Raw genomic sequence first — 22,273 nt, 5'->3', positions numbered from 1 at the left:
TATCCAAGTAAAACAGGAGAAATTGCCTGCTTATAAACCTAGCTACCTAGACTATACTGTTTTCCAGAAAAAACTTATTCACAGAAACAGTTCTGTAAACAAGGTGACTACATCACGCTTATTGCCTGTGATGGTCTCATGTCAGCTGTAATGAATGTGTGAAAATACATCCATGGTAACTGTTAAGGTAGCATGTCATTCCCTTTTTTATTCCAGTGTCGTAAATATACTCAGAACAATGGCTTTCATCTTGTTTATCTACCACTAGCCCTAAAGCAAATCTTGTAAACCTTCTCTTCACAAAATTGGATTAATTTATTTCAGAGTTTAACGCTGATGCCCATCAGTGTAGAACCTGGACAGGTCCCAAGCAGAATCAGTACCAATACTAAAGCCTCTAATGTACTTCATGTAACATAGCCCCTTCTCCTTCCTTCTCTTTTGCTGGCATTAAGGAGCCAGGTGTGTGAAAAATGCAGTGAAGAACCATGCCTTGGACTCCAGATATGCTATCAAAAAAGCCTGTGTTCCTGTGTAAAACAGCAGTGTTTTTTTCAAGGAAGGAAGAAATGAGGTGGTTATGTTTTGCAAAAGAAATATAAATGAGATCACGTGAATGCCCTTGTTTTGAAGTCACCTGTGTCCTTGAGGTCATGGGACTGAGATGTGCATAAGCAGTGTCAAGAGTTGGCATAAAATCCATCAATGTCCAGAAAATCACACTAACCACCTTTTCATCCTTCTGGCACAATGACAACCAGGCAATCGTAAAAAAGCCACCTCAGACACATTACTGCCCTTGTGCTCCAGGAATCTGCCCAGGTCCTACATGACCTTCGGGTATCTTTGCTTTTTATATGGAAACTTCTGCCAGAGTTATGGAATGTGAGGAGGCATGAAGGAGTTCCCACAGCCAGTCTCAGAAACAAGTATTTTGACAAGCCAGCCTCCCCGCTGACTATTTCAGTGCTCACCTCAAATGCCTATTGCTTCTGAATGAAAAGACTGTGAATATTAGCAAAAGGGGAAAATAAGTCTGACAACCAAGTAATAGAAGAGTAATTCTTCCTCCAAATTAGTTTCAAAAGATATCTACCTCATACCTACATAGCCTGTATGATGCTACTATGATCATGTATTGATATTATACTCTCAGTTTGTTGGCTCCATTGAAAATGACCTTTCCTTTCAAACAGGGAAGAGAATAGTAAAACAAAAGTTGAGATAAAAAAAACAAGTTTCCTGTAAATCTATGATAGTACATTTCAAAGGGTCATCTGGCACATTTAAGTATTGACATTTCTTCAGCTGCTTATTTTTCCTTTAAATTACAGTAGCTATTCCCAGCAGATACTGGTTGGGAGAAAATAACCTCTGTGAGGATCTACAGAATGTACAAGTCCATCAAAATAAAATAAACCACCAAACAAGTTAAGAGTGAAAGATCTAGAGTGAGAGTTTGCACTGAGATTCACTTTGAATTTGTGGCTTAAACAGATCAGACAAGATAGAGCATCCTTGGTTAAAGTACTAAACGGATATTTAGAAGAGGGATGTTTTTCAAGCCTGTCATATGTGGAGAAAGGCACACCTTCTCTGAGGCAACAATGCCACTCCTTTCTTACCAGTAGTACCATTTAGCACAAATTTAGCATCTAGCTAGATCCTGGGGACACATACTGCTGGCTTGCCTTTTGCCTTACTGTACTATCATGTGCAGCTGAAAGGACAGCTAAAACCCCAGTGCCAATGAAGCTGGAGTGAATAATGCACCAGGACCAAAAGCTCATCGGCTGCCAGCCAACCTCCCTTCACTGCTCAGGCACAGTTTTCTTAAAATTCCGTTAACAGTCTTCTTTACCCAAGGCAGTATGTTTAAGAGGGTTTTTTCCATGTTCTTGGGAGTGGTTTCAAGGCCACATTAAACCAGTTTAGATCATTGCTGCCATCAAAAGGAGAAGTCCCCTCTCTTCCTTAATCTCCTCACTTCAGCTGCTCTTTCCTGCTGGCACTATTTTCCCCGTTACAGCTAGTTTTCCGAGGAATGCATGGCTAGAGATGGAAGAGGAAGAGAAAAACTGTCCCAGATCAGCTGAAGGCAGTCATAAAGCCACCCCCATACTGTTGATTTCCTAGTCATGGTTTAAATCCTTCAGCTGTTATGGTCCTCACCAACATGCCTTGCCTACACAGCAAATGAACAACAAGCAGATAATCTCAGTGTAGCTCCACTACCCATTGCTTCTCTCTCCTCCTCCTGACCCTTGTTCTTGCTCCCTGCCAGATGTCACTGCCCCTCAGTTGAGCAGGCACAGCCTGTTATGCATTTGCTTTCTAACCCAAGCCTGCAAAACAACCCAAAGAAAGACAAAACACAAAACCTTCCAACAACCAGCATGGCTCCGAAAAAGGTTGTTTCCAAGCAAGTATTTTCCAGGAATCCCTGCAGCTGCTGAGTGCCACCAGCATCCTCCTTAAAGAACCACAGCTTCCTTGAGCAGCACCAACTAGCTGTTTGTTTCATACACCATGCAGGCATCAACTACCTCTCTAAATTTAATTCATCTGCAAGCTAGTATTGGCAAGTACCTCAGAGGGCATGTCCACATTGCATATAAATGAGCTTTAGGAGATCTGCTGAGAAGCACTCATAGACACATTAGCATATGAAGATTAACAACTGCTACTTCTGCTGCTGTCATTTATCTTCTGAGTATTTCTGCTTTCTGAGCAAAATTTGCTAACTGCTACTGTTACTTGAGCTACATAGTTCAAAGCTGACTTGCTCACCTCCACGTGAGCCGCCATTTTTTTGTAACTGCAGAATGAATATATCTCAGTCCATTCACTAATCACTATATAAACAATCTTATTTCCAGCTGAATAAATCTTCCTCTCCACACAAAGCTGAATCCCAATACGTGTCAATATTAGCAATGCAGTGATTTGTTAGAAATCTCTATCATCTTCACATTAAGATTAAGCTTGTTCTGTCATTGAAGTGGAAACCCTATTCAGCAGATATTCACTGTGAGGGTGAACCTGCTCAAGGGGTGCATATTCATATTCCTCAGGGTTACATGGCTACCAGTGGAAACTACAGGCTGCTTCAGTACAAGTCTACTAAGTGTGAAGTCTAGAAAAAATAAAATTAAAAAAAAAATATTTTCCTCACTTTGGATTCCCACCTTGGAGTAAAGTTTCCTTTCATCCATTGACACAAAGCTGGAAGTCTACCAGATAGCACTTAACACACCCACCCTCCCAAAAAGGAGTAAGGAAAGCTCAGGCAGTGGAACTGAATGAGCACAAGATGGAGAACAGGTTCTGTCTTTATCAGATATTCCAGTGAGTATATTTACCAATCCAGGCACAGAAGTCAGGAAGGACCTGTACTGCTTGAGATGTCACAATATGGCATGACAAAAACCCAAATCAAACCCCCAAAAATGACAGGCATTCACTGGTGTGGGGGGAGTGAAGGAAGGTACTCCACAACCATGCCATTGTTATTAAACGTGTAGTGGTAGAGTGATTAAGCTGCATTGTCTATTTAGTCATTAATGTAATCTGTATAACATCCCTGTAATTGGCCATTTTATTTTTGGCAGTTGTACACATGCACCTACTTAAAGGAAGAACATGATGCTATTGTTAGGACACTAATCACTGCTTTAAGCAACTAGTTTTAAAACCATCAACTCTTTGGCTATCCTTTGTACATGCTGTGTAACAAGATGGGAATTTGAAAACTGCTGAGAATTATTAAGGTACTCCATTGACATTCAGCCTTGGACATTACAAATTCTCACTGAAGCACTAAATTTGGAAAATGGCTGGCAGTATTCTCCCTCTGTTTTCTAGGACTATATTCCAAATAGACTGTGTTGTTTCTTAAAAGACTCCGTCTGCAACAGCAATATGTTCTTCAATAACCTATCCTGAAAAGGTATCTAAAACACTAACTGGAGGCTCAGGCCAAATTCAAATTCACATTCTTGACTTCCTACCCCATCATTCCCTCAGTCTGGGTTTAAAACATGAACAAAACCAAAACATTTACTCATTTACTGAGTTCTTCCTGTATCATGCCTTTAGGATTCTGGACCTCCAATTCTGAAATGACAAGTATTTGGGCAGCAAGAGGGAAAGCAAGCAAGGCAACAAGAACAGACTAAACTGGAGAGTCAGGAGATGTGAAAAACATCTGGGATATCAAGACACTACATGAGGGGCTATCTGGGAAAGAAAATGCCTACGTACAAACACACATGTCTCAGATTCCTGACTAAACCAAAAACACTGTGAGTGAATATCTGAACGTCTGTAACCATCGCTGCAGACAAACAGCAGAAGGTGTAAAATAAGCCACCTCAAGAGTTATTTATTTGTACTTAACTATATGTTGCATTTTTGGCAGATCTTTGGGTATGCCTCATAATAGGGCTGTTGGGAGAAAAAAGAAAAAAAAAAAAAAGAAAAAAACCAGCAAGATAGAGCAGAACTTCTTATGTCTATAAGGATTTAGGGGAGTAGGTATACAAAGCAATAACCCATAGCACTAGCGTGCTAGCATGCTTGTCCTGCTTCTGTTGAGCTCTGGGCAATTTGCAAGACCCACATCCTGCTATACTGCTTTCTCACAGCACAAACTCTTCACCTACAAAACACAAGCAAAACACAGCCAGAAGGAGAACTGGATTTGCAAAGCAAATTACATCTGGTTTGATCAGTGGAGTTGGCATGTGCTGGCAAAAAAAGACACCACAGAGAGTGGCCATTTCCTTATTTTTCACTGCAGTAGAAACTTAAAATCACAGTGGCTTTTCCATCATGGTCTGAAAGGTTTAGGCTTTGATTGCAATGTGGGGAATTTGCAAAACTACTACAGAGAAAAGTCTTATTTTGTGTCACTATGTGCAGCTACAAGAGTGACAGGCTGGGGAGCAGTTCCGCTAGTCAAAATTGTAAGTTTCCCTGCCTGCCTTGTACAGATCCTCAAATGTCTGTACCAAAGTAATTATATTTGAAGATAAAACTGCCTGGCAGAATCAGAGCAGCCTCTCAGTCCAAATCTGGCCCCACAATGGTTCGGTGGCTGCAGAGTCAGATACTGTCGCATAGCTGTGCTTGCCTGTGCATAGCTTTCACAGTATTTTTATTTCATAGGTTATCCTTCCAGCCTTGCATAACTACCTTGCATTTTACTAGTTAGCAGTTTACTAAGAAACACTTTTTCCGTAATATGCAACTTAGTGGATGACAAACCATTTACCAGATCTGCAATACCACTTATATGGGAAACTTGATATGGAACTTCTGCCCCACTACGTGGTATTCAAAAACTAATGTTACATTGACAACATGGTCCTTGTCAGCACCATCACCATTTTAGACAGTTTCTATATCAGTTTTAACATATCATAAACCCCTTACGACAAAACTCAGGCGTTCTCCAGTCTACGCAGACCCCGTTTTCCCTGCAGATGTGAGCATAGGAAGTTATCATCTCGCAGGCTTCATCCTCATAGCAGCTGCTTTCTGCGCAGGCCTCGTAGAACATGTTGGGGGAGATAACCCCGTGGCACTCTGCAAATCGATCAGAGAGCAGAAGGCGGCAGTGGCTCATTGCGTGCTCAGAGCATCTGTCTTCTCTCCGGATTTCACAGATCTTCCCCGGCTCTTCCACTGTCCAGTCTTGAATAAACACACTGCTGTCAGGAGTAACAGAGCCATCACGTAATGTGAAGTCATTGACGTGGTTCTGGTCACACACCCCTAGGAGGGTGAGTAAAAGGAAAAGAACGAGTCTGAATATAGTCAGCAATAAAATAGAAAAAACAGGCATGGGACAGATAGAGCTGGCTGGGGCCATTCAGTGAATTCCAAGGGGAAGAGGAATGAACGATATTCCTTATAGCTATTATCAATAGAGGCATAAAAACCCTGGGTCTTGTTTCCCATTTCCTTATTACAGGAGGTATAGGTTAGGCCACAGAGGTATAAGCTATACAATAGATTATACCACTGAGGATACCATACAATTAATTCTCCTAGGTAGTAGTACCCCTCACAAACCTTTCACCTCCACTGCAAGCATAAGTCGTGTCTCTCACATAAAAGTATATGTAAGAACCTGAAGTTAAACCCTCATCAAAAAAAATCTCCTTGAAAACATAATGTGAAATAAATAAAAAATGACAGATGTCTAGCTTGTTCTTTCTAAGGTATTACTGGGAGTCAATGAGCAGTTACATTGATGGCCATAGTAGAAAAACCTACATAGATTAGCAATGTGCCAACAATGGGGGAACAGTTCAGCCAGAGAGTTCACAGGTTCAGGGTCACACAAATTACAATAACATAAATAGTAGTTCAAGCCCAAGTAGGAAGCTGTTAAAATTACTAGTTTTCAAACTTACCACAAAGCCCTTGTGTTCCTGAAGAAAAGCTCTTTGAATTAAGTTTAAGAATAAATTCATTGTTTCTTGGAGTAAATGTGAGATTATGTCCAAGATGGGAGAACTTGATTTCGTGCATTATTGCTCCATAGACAGTGACTTCAAACAAACTGCTAGAATAGGGGATGTGAACCCTTTCACCATTAACAGCCACCTGTTTTCAAAAAAGCAACATCATCACATCAATTCTAGCAAGGAGTTAAGATCTTCACAATCTTACAGTTGAAACACATTTTGATTTCACAAGTATTTGGAGATCCAAATGAATCTTGACATAAGAATCAATTTTGCAAGCTGAAACTTTCTACTGAGTCTAAAAATGTACAGAACTAATTTACCTTCATTCTGTGTATTATATGAACAACTCTTTCAGCATTTTCCCATGAGTGCATTCCTTCAGCATCACGTATCTACTGACTAGCAATCTAATGCTATGGAGTTAAAATGCCACCTACAGACCCTGGTTATCAATAAACCTCAGTGAAAATCAAGGCTGTCCATCACCATGCAGAACTGGGTGCATGTATTTTGGTCCATCCGATTTTGCTACACACAAGTCGGAAGAGATCACCTATGCAGGCTAGCTAACTCCTGTATGTCTGAGGAACCCAGAGACTGAAAATGTGTCATACTGAATTTGAAAATTTCTCTGCCTATAAAATAGCTAATGCTGAGGTTCACCTACACACAAGGTAAGAACCAACTCTCTAGTTCTTCAACGAGCCAGTCATGCATAGGTTTGTGAAGAATAGAAGCTGCTCTCCCATGCACCAAATGATAACACTGTGTAAAGGACCTCTGCCAACAGAGGAGAATCAGAGTGCAGTATGTCCTGTCTATAATCCCTGCCTTTCTGGCAGAAGTGTCAGGGAGACATTGCCAAATCCCATGTTCTTGACGTCACACCAGCACAACGGGGACAACAAGAAGAGAAAAGTGTCTGGCTCATTATGTGAACATAGATTGTATCATGAAATTGAAATGAGGCATTTGCTCAGAAGCTTAAGAATAGGCTGCAAGGGGAACAGAAACTGGATAAAGGGAACAAATTTGTCCTCATAACTTGAATTCTGTAGCATAAGCAGGCAACACACAGATCACTTCATTGTGTTTAGCTTACTGCCATGTCGCTGAAGAGCTGAACAGATACACCATGATGTTTGACTTCAATGGAGTCCATACAGTTCATCTTCGGTGTTGCTCTGCACGGTCCTTCATGGAGGAGAACTTCAACATCATGTTGCACGTCTCGAAACAAGGTGTAGGAGCAATTGCCAGTCAGCTTAAAATTTAGCCCATCAAAAGTGACAATATGTCGAGATGAACTCCCTATACAGACACCTGCAAATCAATGAAGAAAAAAAAAAAGCCATGTGGGCATTCACTTTGGTTCAAATTAGACTATTTCTTCACAATTGATTTGGGCATGTGGAATCAATTAATTGAGAAAGCTAGGAAGGTAATGAATTGCAAATGCTTGCAGCAAATCATTGACAAGAAACTTTGGTAACCACTTCATCATGTGGGGATTTTTTTGAAGTATCTTTGTATGGAGCAATGAGTTTTACAAAAGATTTGGATAAACTCGTAGAAAACCCCTTAGCATGAAGTTTACTCATGTTGAATGTGAACTATTAATAAATTTTACCTGCAAAATAAAAGCAGGGAGAATGTATCTCTTCTCTATTTGTAGAAAGACTGTAACATTTTTTTAATTTTTGCATTGCTTTTTTATTATGGTATTGCATTTTATTTTCTACAGTATTAGATTTGAAACAAAATAACACTATTTAATTCTTATCAAATACATGTCACCAGTCAATATTAGGGGCCTTTTTTTTTTCAAGTGGGAAACAGGAAAAGGGCACCAATATAATGAACACAGGACAAACCAATGGTCAACTGACAGCTCAGTCTCCTGGTCATTAGGTTACAAACACTTCCTTGTCTTCACAAACTGGAAAACAAGGAAGATCATAATCTCAAAAGTACCAAAGCAAAACCTGAGCAAAAGGATGCTTCTGACTCATGTGTTTTCAAATCTTCTGCTTAGAGATGATAAGGTCAATAAAAGCAATGTCAGCTGAACACGTAGGAAGAAAACTCTCATTGCTAATAATTCAGCTACTTGGCTTCTAATTGAGATTTGAGAATAATCTGTTTACCATTCAATCCGTTTACCTTCAAACTCAATTTTCATGGAAAACAGCAAACACAACGGGAGGGAGGGAGGGAGGGAAGAAGGGAGGAAGGAAGGAAGGAAGGAAGGAAGGAAGGAAGGAAGGAAGGAAGGAAGGAAGGAAGGAAGGAAGGAAGGAAGGAAGGAAGGAAGGAAGGAAGGAAGGAAGGCAGGCAGGCAGGCTCTCTTCTGTACTGTCAGGCACTGAATTGTCAAGAGGTACATTCCTTTGGAGCACCTTCAGATAGTCTACTGTACCTTCTTATAAAGTTCACATATAAGCAACAATGAAACAAGTCAGCAATAAAATAATGTTTCTCAAACTTTTTTTATTCATGGACATCTAAAAAAACTCTAAGGATAATGAGTATCCTTTTAAATTTCTCATAGGTATTCTGTAGCATAAAATGTGTTAATGCAATCTATTTAAATCCATTTAATTGTCCACAAACATCCAAAAGTCATGAATCACATGTTGCAAGTCATATTGCTATAAAATTTATAACTAGTTCAGCAAGAAAACACCTTCATGGTGTAACTCCTGATCTATTCTGTGAACTCAGTTATATGACATAAGCAGAACATTTTTTCAAGTACTTCCTCTTTGCAAAAGCATTTGTCATAGCATTCGCACTGTCAAGCAATTTAGCTCTCTAAATAACTGAATGGTACTTTGAATCATGAGTAAATTAAATGTGCGCTGCCATGCTCCTGCAGCACAGATTGCTTAACCAACCTCCATTCACAACAACAAAGAGATGCAGAAGCACACTGACCTCCTACAAAGCACAAACATTTTGTTATGCCCACCTCTAAAGTTAACTGGTGGGAGTTTTGTCTCTGACTTCAGCACATATGGCATCAGAATCAGCCTTCCCGCCTGCTACGGATGTTGCTTTAGTTGACACAGCATCACCCTGGTTTCACTTATTCACTGAAACAAGGGTACTTTACCCATGGGGGTTTGATCAACTAGATTGGGTTGGGATTTTTTCCTCCTTTTATAACATATGAAAACTTACAACTTTTCATCACAAGCTGTATCTCCTTGGGGAAAAAAAAAATTGAATTTTATATATCATCACTCACTAAATGCATAAAGAGTTAACTCATGTTAAACAGCAGCGATCTCAAGTCAACTATAGATCTTTTCATGATAATCAACTAATGGTATGAACGGTAATTTTAATTTAAAACTTTCAGAAAATCTTTATTAAGAGATATTTTGCCACATGTATGCCAAAAGGTATGTCAAAAGTAATACCTTCATGTTGCTATTAATGTATTTAGGATTGAGAAAATTATTACAGATGCACTTTTCATGGGTGGACATCATTAAGAGTATCTTTTAAACTTTATAAAATATTTATGATTATTCATCTTTCTACCTTTTTGAAATATTTATATCAAACAGATGTTAGCTTTAAAGGGTTTGGATAATCAAATGCAATTTTAGGAAATACTAAAACTCAGGGTGTTAAAATTTTGGATGTCTAACAGTTCAGGGATCAAAATCTAGCTACCCAACTTACCTATTTCAAGCAGTGCCTTGAAGAAAGTGGCCTTGAACAGCCAGTTCAGCAAAGGACATTTTAAATTGAGATTATATATTATAAAGAGAAGATATATATAGGATTCTGATTTACTTTAAAAAGTAATCATATGAGTTTAGATGTAAGCCAAATTTTCAGAATTATGTTGGGGAGTACAGTCCTCTAAGCTTCATCAAAGCCAAAGAGATTCAGGCTCTGAACAGGATTTAAACACTATTGAAAATAACACTTACAAGTTCCTGTTTTGGAGATTTCTGCAAATTTTAGCTGTAGTAGCATGTATGATTGGGCTCTAGAAATGCATTCTTTTGTATAGCTACAACTTTTAAAAGTTACTCGATCTGATCTTTTGGACATTCAATTCAAAATAAACATCTTGACTAATTTTTATGGAAATCAATCATATGACTACAGTGCATTTGGCATGGAGAAGAGGTGAGGCTCAGTCCCCAAAGCCAGGCTGAGGTCTACCAAAAGACCCAGTGGCTGAGCCTGCCCCTCATTCCACTATGAAGTGCTCTTCCCTGTGAGAGCTGTGGAGTGATGTTCTGTGCCATGCTGCATGCAGCCAGGCATGACTGCCTCCTTTATCCCAGACTGCCTCCATTTCACTGTTCTCAGAGCATATGTCTGGGCACTGAGGTCATCCAGAGGCTCTGGCTCATTTTTTTGCTTTAAATGATCATTCTCCCTCAAGTCTTCCTTTCACATATGTGGGATTTTCCTAAAGAATCTCTCTTTTTAATCATAGAATCATAGAATCTTTGGGTTGGAAGGGACCTTTAAAGGTCATCTAGTCCAACCCCCCTGCAGTGAGGAGGGACAATAAATAATAATAAATAATAAATGGATCACCAGTCACAGGGCTGAATCCCTCCACCCTGTAAATGTGAGTGGGTGCACTTAATTTCTGTTCCTGTCATCTCAGCCTAGGCACTAATCACACAGTGTTCACCATTTCTGCTCAAATACTCAGTGTGAGGTTTTATGGAGGCAGGGAGCATTTGCTGTTATTGTTCCTTTAATACATGCACTTGACTGAAGTCAGGCCAAACCCTCATGCCTAGAGATACACCAAGAATGCATCACTTGCTTACAGCACACTGAGATAAATTTCTGTCTTCTTCCACACATCCCCCTTCCTGGTTCACACAGCTTTGGAAATTGAGTGTGAGATTCTCTGATAAAGAGCTATGTAGCTATGCTAATGCAAAAAATAAGCTTGCAGTGGCCCTAAATTTCCAAACAGCATCACACATTCCAGGCATCAGTGAGATTCTCACACATCTAGCTGTTTATTTAATTGGTGTACAGCATTAATTCTTCCCACCTCAGTCATATTTGATGTGTACAATGACCAAGCAGCTCCATTCAGCATTACATTTCTGATAAACATTTAAAGTGATGGGGAGGGGGGGCATACATGCAAAGATAGATACTTACATGGACACATCCATCGGCAGCCACAAGTTTCTTCAATCTTAACAGCAGGAAGATTGCTGTGACATACTGGTTTTGGCATCCTCTCACAGTTAATTTGGTGGCTCTCCAGAACTGTGTAATCTCCTGGAAAGCATGTCACAGTGTGGCACTGGTCCGGCAACGTCCATTTGTCACCAGGCTAGATAGGGAGACATGGATATTTAACAATTGAAAAGAACATGGGCGGAGGAGAGAAAAATGCAAAACTTGGCTGCTGCCACACTCCTACAGCTAGCAAATAAAGTGACACTGGCAGCAGTGCTACTCAAATTAGACTTGAACAATTAAATAATAGAATGCAGCATATTAAGGACTTCATGAGGATGAGAAAGTTGAAATTAGCAACACTGTAAGAAACAGACTCTGAAATTCCAAGCAAAAGATAATAATCTAGAATAGGAGATGTTTTGTTACAGCAGAATGAAGTATCTGGTACTCCATCTATTGTTAGCTTAGCCATCCTACAGTATGCATGGATAGCATAGTCAATAAAGAATTCCCCTTAGCTTTTCTTGAAATGTCAAAGATTTTAGTTTTCATAAGCCATAAAATTATTTTAGAATGAGCTCTGAGCACAGATGGTTGTGGCACAGCAGGAATTAACAATATTTGTTCCAAGCTAGAAAGGCATGGAATACTCTAGTTATTTTATCCACAGCTCTGAAACTTTAAAACAGTTCCTCCCTTCCTGAAGGGAAATTGTTCCTTTACCAGATTAATGTTATTAGATATACACAGTGGTTTTGAAAAATAAAAAATAAAATATAAAATATATTCTCATTTTCTAAAGGACAGTCTAAATTTTAAGGCACCAGGATTACACACTACTAAATGAAAGAGAAATAGATGTGGTCACAATCTGGAATACCTCAAGATTCATATCTGCAAAAAGCTAAGCTCTCTGGCCTCAGTCCCACAGAGCTCTGAAGTCCATAAATAGGCTCAATGAATTTCAAAACAGAGTGTTCATCCCCAAGGGCTGCATTCCCAAGTATATCCCCAAATGTGGGAAATATCCCTTTCCAGACCTATCTCTACAGAGGTGAGTCCAGAAGCACTAGCAACAACTGAGACAGTGGTTCTATGAACTGGACAACATTTCTTGATATTCACAAGCAGAAACATGTGGGGAAGAAAAGACGATTGCTATTGGGCAAGGTTATCTCTCACCCTCTCCTTTTCAGCTTATCTGTAATTCCCATGAAAGAGAAGAGCAAAGTGGCAAAATACCTAGGTAACCACAGCATAATTCACAGATTATTCTTGGCAGTAGTGTGCAAACCAAGAATAGTGATGTAAAAATACTGCTCTGTATCTCTGAGCTACATGATACCGTCAAGTCTAAAAGAGAACTGCCAGATTTGCAGCCACAAAAATGTACACATTAAATACAAGTTAATTTACTGCTTTAATTTACAAGTTACATACTGCTTTGTATATTTCAAGACTGTGAGAAGGGAACTTGTCCTGAACACAGCTTAATACTTTTCAGGCTTGTGAGCCTAAAGGAAGCTGTGAAAAAGTAACATGAAGAGCTTTAAGTATAGAAAAAAATATTTAGATGGGAAGAAATTGAATGGTTTTTAATTACAGTTGTCTCGCCTACAACTCACTGAAAGTGGAGCACCTGGAAGGATATACATACAGCTGTGCAAGTCTGGCAAAGAACCCTCTAGCTTCCATACATATTTAAATGTTTTTATTTCACCCTTAACAGGACATCTATTGGAAAACTTCTAAGAGCTGGGCAAGAAAAGCAAAGCACAGCACATTAAAACAAAAATATCCATTCAATGATCCAAACAAAGCCAAGAAACCTGGTGCAAAGGAAAACCCGGGGACTCTGAAGACAAAGAAAGCCTAAATCCCAACTGATATGAAATCGTAGGAGTAAGAATAAGACAGATAGGAAAGCAAAAGCAGAGGTTTCTAAATCATGGATAAGTCTGCTGAAATGGATGAGCCTGCCAGCACACCGGAGGAAGCCTCAGACTTCCTCTCTAAGGGAGCTCTGAACCTATGGACCTGGACTTGCACACTCTTCCTCTTACTGTGCGTCTGCAGGAGAGAGCCATGTACCTCAATGGGTTCATCAGCTGGCACCTTTTAATTATTTTAGTTACTGGATATTATAATTTAGCCACTAGCTATGACAAGAACTAAAAACTTACACAGATTCAAATAATGATTGAACAAATTCATGGAAGAGAAAACTATTGAGCACTATGAAACACAGAAAGATGCCACTCACAGCTCAGGGTGTCCCTGAATCACAAATTGTTCAAGGCTGCTTACATTCTTCCTTAACCTCTATTTTTGGCCACATAATACAGGGGGTTGGATGGATTTCTGGCCTGACCTAACACATTTGATTTGTCCTTGTGCTACTGACCTTAGCCATGAATCTTCCTTCAGCAGTCATTTCCAGGGTAGAGGTAATTCCAAAAAAAATTTAATGAGTCACATCACTCCTGATATTAGATAGGATTTAGGCTGAGTTTTTTGATCCTGAAAACTCTGATTTTCTTGCAGACTGTAAGAGATCAGTTCCCACCATCTCCAGGTGCATGACAGACATCCCGCTTGGGGAACTGAGCCTCCTGCAGTAACTCTGAGTAACGCCTGAAATATTGTGGATCTGATGTAAGAGCCTGTGTTTTCTGAATTAGGAAAGAGCCTTGATTCTTCATCCCTGTGGATTTGTGGATTACGCTGGAAGAGGGTAACGGGCCAATGATGGCACGTTACTGGCGGTGAGTCAGCAGAGGAATTCAGAGTGTGGGTGCTGAACACCAGAAGTAGAGCATTTCCACAGTGTCCTGTAGGCACCACGGGATGCTCAATAGCCTACTCCAAAAGGCAATGGCTACCATGTTGGCAGTGTCTTCTAAAACCCATTTTTTCTGGCTGACAGAAGAGGTAATACAAAATCCCCCTAAAGCCTAACATTCGAAAGCGTGATTCATTTTCACAGGAACTGAAGCCTGGCCTCTTCCAAAAGCTTTTCAGCCAGAATGAAAATTGTGCTTTAAGTTTATCACCAAAAAAATGAAACCTGACTTTATCTGAAATTCAAGTTTACACTTCGCAGCACTTAACCTGCATGTACCTGTGTCTGCTTCTAGGAGCCCAGAGGCCTGGAGACATGCAATTCAAATGAATAAACAACAAGAATCTGATTATTTTTTTGCTTCAATTTAAAAAAGTTTTTCAAGTTTAGTTTTTATTTGTTGTTTATTTCTTAATTAGGTTGCCAACCTTAAAGCCACCAGGTTATAGCTAAAGCCTGTGTTCTGACCAGCTGACCGAGGCCAACCATGTAAGCCAGCTTTGATATATTTCCTCTGTCTTGACAATTCATAACAGTTCTTTATTAGCCACATCCTTCCTTACAGTCATGCCTTCACATGGGAAAAATCAAAGGAATATTTTTAATGTACTGGAAATTCAAGATAAATCCTAGGGTAGAACTCATAACTGACCCCTACTAGAAAACGTGTAACAGGCTAATGCTAATATTTTTAAATGCATGAAGTATCATAGTCTCACTCTATCAGATCACTCAAAAACCTTGGCATTTCACCTGAGGTGAAGGAACTGAACCATTTATAACATCTACATCACTCTTTTCTTAGAGCAGATCACTTTTGAGAGATCAGACAGGCTTACTAACATTTCTGAGCATTTTCTCAGGATTAACAAAAGCTTTTCTGCAAATGAGCACTAAGAACTTTGATTTCATTAATTAAGAGATGGTTTTCCCTAGAGAGATGACTATCATACAATAATTATCTTCTTATAAAATTTTCATACGGACAAGGTATTTGTATTTTTAGCAGAAGGAGAGCGTCTGAACAATGATGTTGTCTCTTTCTATACATGCACCTTTGTTTTGGCCATGTGTAGCTTTCCCAGAAGTTCTTTCACCAGGAGATGGACCTACATTCTTCATTGTCAGGGAAGACACACACTGTCACGAGTTTTGGCTCTGCACTGCCTTCAATAGTATTCAACACACTGCAAGATCAGGTGCCATTGCAGGAAGTCTCCTTTGTGTGCAAAGTTATCCCATCAATTCAAAAGCCAACACTTTCCTCCTCCAAAATAATTTTTATTACTTAATATTGTCCATCATTTTTTGCTTCAGATTATCTACAAAGGTATTCATGGTCCTGCATGAATTTTGTAACTTCAAAGCTAGTTGGATGACGCAGGCAATACACTTACTTTCTTTTTGTTTCCATCCTCATCTATACATTCTCTGATGGGGTCTGAAAGGAAAACAGACATCTTTTAGCCATTTCACTTCCTTATCCAACCTTTTAAGTGGTGGTCACCAATATACAGATTGCTTACTTAAAAATGTGACTTAGGCTGTAAGAAGGGGGGGTGGGGGGTGTTAGAATCTGAGAATCCCTACCTGAAGACTGCAGACATTTGTCCAAAGTGTACAAGAGTAAGTCAAAGAATGCATAAACTTTGTTACTGCTAGCATTACCTGACTTCTGCAATGATGTTGATCCCAAAATACCCTGTGCGCAATAGGTAGGCTGTAATTCTACAGCAATCCTTTTACTGACATACAGTTCTGCCCAGGTGGTACTTAAAAGAAGATCATGGCTTTAGCTATGAGGCAGGGTCCAGCCTTATTTCTGAATCTTTTGATGAATTGAGAATATTTCCGGTAACTAGCAGGTAATGAGAACTTACACATCCATGCACGTACACATTTATTAAATGCAGAAAGATAATAACAGTGAGTAACCCCAAGATAAGATTTGTCAGCAACCAGTACAAATATGAAAATAGCTGCAATAAGAATACTCAAATTCAGTTTCATTACATTCATACATTACTGTGATGGGCAGTTTTTTATATAATCAGTTAGATGGTCACAAAGCACCTGTTGAATTGCAGTTTCTATGTTTATGTGCTCTCATAACACACCTAAAGATATATGGAAAGTAATTTCATATTAAGTACTGAGGTATGACAATGTGATAAGCATGTGTCTAGGAAATTAAAACACTGACTAGCAAACTCTTTATATAATACTATACTATGCTAGCATATATGCGCTATATACTCTGCCTTTTCCAAGTAATGTATTTTGAAAGTATTTAGGAAATCTTTTAAACCTTTTTAATAGTATTATTTTTGGTACACTTCCATACATAAAGTAAGACTCCCTCCGCACAACAAATCCAACTGTGTGAGTCTGGAGGGGAAAATTATACTTTACAGATTGTAAGAAACTTAAATAAAACAAAACAAAACAAAAAAATAATAAAAAAAAGAAGATAGTTTCCCACCCCATAGCAAAGGCTTTACCACCAGCAAAAGGGAGAGCTAAATTTTTCTAATATAAGATAGCTGTCATTCAAGTTTTTGAGCATATGCTTTTTTGCTGTTGGAAAACCTTTCATAAAAATGCAAAACCTCTAGTACCAATAGGTTATAGCACAGACTGCAGTAAGAAAATAATTACTGGTTTCAAATTCCTGCTCCCCATCCTATATCTTGGATCAATATAATTTAGGGGAAAAAAACCCACTATTTTACAGTGTGAAGAGAGGAAATGTATCTTTAAAAGCTTATTTTAAAAGAAAAGAAAGAAAATGGCAGCTGTTTAAATCTAGAAAATGGCAGCTGTTTGATGCTCTGGAGAGATTTTAAAATGCCAGAAGTGATCCCAGTGGAGACTGATCGGATATCTCTAAGCTGGACTGTGCACACTCTGCAACTTCCTCATTCTCAGTGGTACTTGGCTCTGCAAAAAAGTCCACTTATTTTAATGGAGATGTAACTAAGCCCTAGTAAAGCTGGTGAAAACCTGTGCAATGACTAACATAATGAGAGAGTGGTTTGTGGAGAGGACACGTAGATGCTATTGTAGTAGAAATAACAACAACAATAAGAGTAATAACTATCTATATACACACAGACCAAGGAGGCAAAAGAAGTAAAATACTGGGCAGAGTTGAAACAAGTTTCCTTAGATGGGGAACATTGCTATCTACAAAAAAATGAATGTTTGTTTAAAACATTTTGCTTTTTTTTTTTTTCAGTATTTGTTTTCCTGGAAAAGTTAATTCTTTCTTACTCTTTTTTTTTTTCCTTACACTTCAGCTGAATTCTGTGTAGACATACACATAACAATGCTTCGGTCTGTACAGAAAAATATATAATTTGAAATCTTTAGTCACAACTAATTTGTACCATTTCTGAAGCATGCCCCCATTCAATCATGACAGCTCGAGCCTTCCTGGTATCCTTCAGTTAATGATGAGCCCTGATTATTAATAAGATGATAGCTTGAAAGTTCAAGCCTAAGCAGTTTTTAAAATCTTACTGAAAGTTGGTTAATTAGAATAGCAGTTGGCTACATGCTGAAAGGGCTCAGATTTTGTTTTACCCCTAAGTGATGATGGTGGTCTGGGTTAGCATTTGTGATGATTGTTGGTGAAACACTAACAAACAAGCATTGGGCTGACTTCTCAAATCAAGAATAATCATTCTGGTTTTGGCATTTCAGTTTTTGGGGTTTGCTCCAGTTATGAGGCTACAACTATATTGGACTTACCCATGCACACTTTTTTGATAAATTCACTATTCAATGTGATCATAGTGGATAAGTCTTCAAAATTCTGAAGCTTCATGATTCTGTTAGCAGCTGATGGCCCAGTTAAACTCCTTAGTTGCTCTTCATCGTACCTGTTCCCAACTCCAACTGGAAACAGGGATACCCCTAGGAAAAGAGAAGAAAGGGTTTTTAATAGGAAATGCACAGGAGAAGGAAGACTTTGCTGTGTACTTTCTTTAATTTGCTTTTAAAAAAAAAAAGAACTGGGAAAAGTTTTTTTCCAACAGTTAATTTTCATGTTTTACTTGTGTCACTTCCTCCACATAGGCTAAAGGTAATTAAGGGAAGAAATGGTGACGTCTTAATCACAGTGTTAGCTAAGATGAGCTCTGTTAGTCCCAAACATAATAAGATCATGCATGGTCAACATAACGCAGCAGCAGACTTAATGACAACATCTTCACTTCTTTTCAAATGTAAAAAATCTCAGTATGTTGTTTTCTTTCTTCAGTTACATGGCAATTGGATTATTTTCAAGCCATTTAAGTAGAAAATAATAGTTGGTGCTTAGTCCATGACTTATTCAATAGCTCCCAAATCAACCTACAAAGGAAGTCACTGTTCCTCAGCTGAACACCTGAGGAAGCTGAGGTACAGACACCACAGCCAGAAAACTTAAAAAAAATCATGATTTTGCTAGTTTTTTGTTCAACACCACATTAATACCAAAAGCATATTCCTGTATAGGTCAGTGCAGAATCTGATCAAATCCTCTCTCTATTTATTATTACTATTGCAATGGTACTGAATTTGTAACATTAGACCACATTTCTGTCATGTCTGTCTATTCACAGGAACTGGGAAAATTAAATGCCACTAATTTGCGAAGCCTATGGAAGCTAGTTCAGCTTAAATTGCAGATTCATCCTGAATTTACCAGTAATTCAAAGTCACCTTCATCAGCCAGATTTTGTTCAGGTCTGTTTCTTACCAGAACATTACGCACAGTAAGTCTGTATCAGTGAACTTAACATGAACATATCAGTGTCTTAGTTTTTCACCCTTTGTTCTAGTGCATTACTTAAAAATCAACAACTCTGCTTAAAAATAGTGACAGCAAAACGAGATTTACTGTTCATTCTTGCAGAAAGTGCAGCAGCTTCCACAGTGTCTTCTGATCTCCCCGACACGATGACTATCGCAACCTTTGATGCGCTGGGCCTCCCTCCGTGGGATTCCGACATTGCATTCTGAACTACAAAATCAATGGCTTTTCCTAAGAAGAAATTGAGATAAATGAACTAAACTAGATCTTACTTTATATTAGTAACTTATACAGTACTGGAAAATACTTCTTCTTAAATTACTTTTAATATGTGCTTTATTGTTGCCACATTAAAGGTCTCAGCTATTGAGAACCTACCAGTACAATTATTAATACCTCCCAGCACAGAAGGACCATCCTTAGCTCCCCAGTTATCTGAAGTAATGTGAATTTTACTACCTTTCCTTAGCCACGAGGATAAAGTTATGCTCCTCACTTTAGTAGTTACCTTTACTATAAGTATTACCACTGCGTTACACAAAGGGAAAGAAGATATTTTGGAAGAGGTACTTATTTCCCAATTGCGGAACAACAGTGACATCCAGTGGCTATCTGATCTACAACGTCACACCACTGAATTGCATACACAAGTTGCTCAGTTCCCAGAGAAGAGCTAGTCCTTCCCTAATTTGGTCAACTTTTTCTACAGGTATGAAAAGCGTATCTTGCCTCCCTACTACCAGCAACCTTTCTGAAATCTAGACTCAGGCTAACCCATAATATAACTGGGTGATCCATATGAAAAAAAAAAAAAAAAGAAAAAACAAAGCAGCAAACAAAACCCACCAAACCCCACAAAACACATGAAGAAATTCTACCTTAGCTCAAATCATGAACTGGCTTAAATGGGTAGCTGCTGCCCTTTCATTTAACATCTGTGAACACTCACACAAATTTTTGTTCAAAATCATAAACTCAGCAAGAGAGCACTTCGCTATTACTTATATTTACATATGTATTTGCACAAATATTTATACTCAGAATGATGATATGGAGCTTTCTTAAAAGTTCCTTTGGGCTTGGAAGTTATCAGGTGAGAAAGTAGAAATGATACCGTGTGACTGATGTGACATTCAGGGCAAATAGCGAATAGTGAATAATATGTACCTGAAAAACTAGTTTCTCTGAATAATCTGCAAGAACTGTGGAGCAGAAATATGTTTGCCTGAGGAATTCACTGAGCAATTTTAAGTAATAAACACACTTGTAAAACACTGGAAGTCAGATCGTAGATAATTCACTAGCACACCGCCAAAATACCTTAGCACACCTGAACATTTTGCAATACATGTCTTCATTCATCATGCCACTCACCCCTTTTCATTGGCAGAAGCAAAGATCCTTTTCCCAAGCTGCTGCAAGCATGGACAACCTCTAGGAAGCTCACTTAGCACATTGACTGTTGGTAACGTGGCTATAGCAATTGGACATTTTACAAGGCTTTAATTAGGCTTTCAGGAAGAATTTATCATTTGGAAGAATCTAGCCTAGAATAGGTATCTGGAAAAAGCCTGTGTTTCCTCTGCCATAGTACTCGTTTGGAGGTGACGTTCCCTTCTCAAATATTGTTGCTTTCCTCATCCTTTCCTGTTGCCTTACACACCTTACAGTCCATGACTGACAGCCTCGTATCCCCCTCCCACCTTATCCAGACACGTCTTCTTCCCTGTTAGCCCATTATCACTATTTTCACCCCAGAGCCTTAGCCCCATCTTCATGTGCCACCCCTCCACACAGATGCCCAAAACTAAAGAGAAGAGCTGAGTCTCACCAGGAACTGCTGCCAGGCCCTGTCAGACCTACCACAGGCATAGGATCCACATCAGCTTCTCCTACAAGCTTCCACCTATCATGCACCATTACCTCCACTACCAGTCTCCTGTCTAGAGAGGGTCACATATTTTTTTCCAAGCAATAGTTTTCAAATAGAAACATGCATGTTTTTTTTAATCAGAATGCTTTTTGGAAATGTCAGTTATAATCAGAAGAGGGGAAAAAAAAGGAAAAAAAAGAAAAATAAACAGAAAGCTTTCAACAGTATTTAAGAACAAGATGGGATGTTTCTCTTGTTTCTTGCTGTGTAATGATTACCTTTTATTTAGTTCTTCCAATTGTGTAGATTCATTCTGTTCTTATAATTTCATTTTCTTTCCCACTTTAATTTCGAATTATATTTTATATACGAAATGAAAATACTTTAGAGTTTCTGTTTACTGAAAACCTCAAAATTTTGAATGTTTTTGTACTTGCAACAAAACATATTTTAAATCATTATTAGTTGGTGATGGCAATTCCCTTTCACAAACTACTATTCCTGACCAGAAAAAATTAATGAACCCCAGGAATTAACTCATGTCCTATACAGTTGTCTCCCAGTCATTGCTACAAATGGGTTTGTTTCCTAGTAGTTACTCTATATATCTGTAGAGGTAGATGTTAGATGCAGAATGGCATGTTATCTATAAATAACTAAGTAAAAAAAAATACAGAAAATTAATATGACTATATTCCAATTCCTAGGATTGCTTCAGGATGGTCACTGTGCCAGAAAATTAACTCATTTCCCTTTTGTCCTATAAATAATTACTAAAAAAGTATTTCAGGTTTTAACTTTCAAATATTTCAGGTTAAACTTTTGCACAGTAAGAATCGCAAATGATTTTTCATTCATTTGTGAAAAGTACTTGGAATTTCTGTGTTTGTCTTTCTTTAATGACCCTTTGACTTTTGTGTGGTTGGTGTGGTCACCAGCTGCTCCAGCTCCATTTTCCTTTCTCCCATTAATTCTGAAAATTGTCAGAAACTTCCACTCACATCTGTAAACTGGAAAATCCATTATTTTTATAATTTCTAATAAAGAAATCAAGTTCCATTGTAATAGAACCAGGGACTATTTCAAAGTCCCCAAAA

General features: G+C 38.6%; 1 protein-coding gene across 1 annotated transcript in view; it reads right to left on the bottom strand.

The window, feature by feature from the left end:
- VWF (von Willebrand factor) overlaps positions 1-22,273 on the bottom strand; it is a gene marked incomplete at its 5' end in the record, with an annotated part of 151,528 nt that overhangs the window by 39,204 nt on the left and 90,051 nt on the right. The window contains 7 exons of the mRNA XM_082013969.1: positions 5,437-5,778; positions 6,423-6,615; positions 7,582-7,802; positions 11,637-11,814; positions 15,903-15,946; positions 18,259-18,423; positions 19,391-19,534. Coding sequence (XP_081870095.1) covers positions 5,437-5,778; positions 6,423-6,615; positions 7,582-7,802; positions 11,637-11,814; positions 15,903-15,946; positions 18,259-18,423; positions 19,391-19,534 — 1,287 coding nt within the window. The remainder of the gene's footprint in view (positions 1-5,436; positions 5,779-6,422; positions 6,616-7,581; positions 7,803-11,636; positions 11,815-15,902; positions 15,947-18,258; positions 18,424-19,390; positions 19,535-22,273) is intronic.

Source organism: Phaethon aethereus (genome assembly GCF_964289735.1).
Source record: "Phaethon aethereus genome assembly, chromosome: 1".
Classification (NCBI taxonomy): Eukaryota; Metazoa; Chordata; class Aves; order Phaethontiformes; family Phaethontidae; genus Phaethon; species Phaethon aethereus.
Note: the sequence above shows the minus strand (reverse complement) of the source record. Positions and strands in the feature narration are given on the sequence as shown.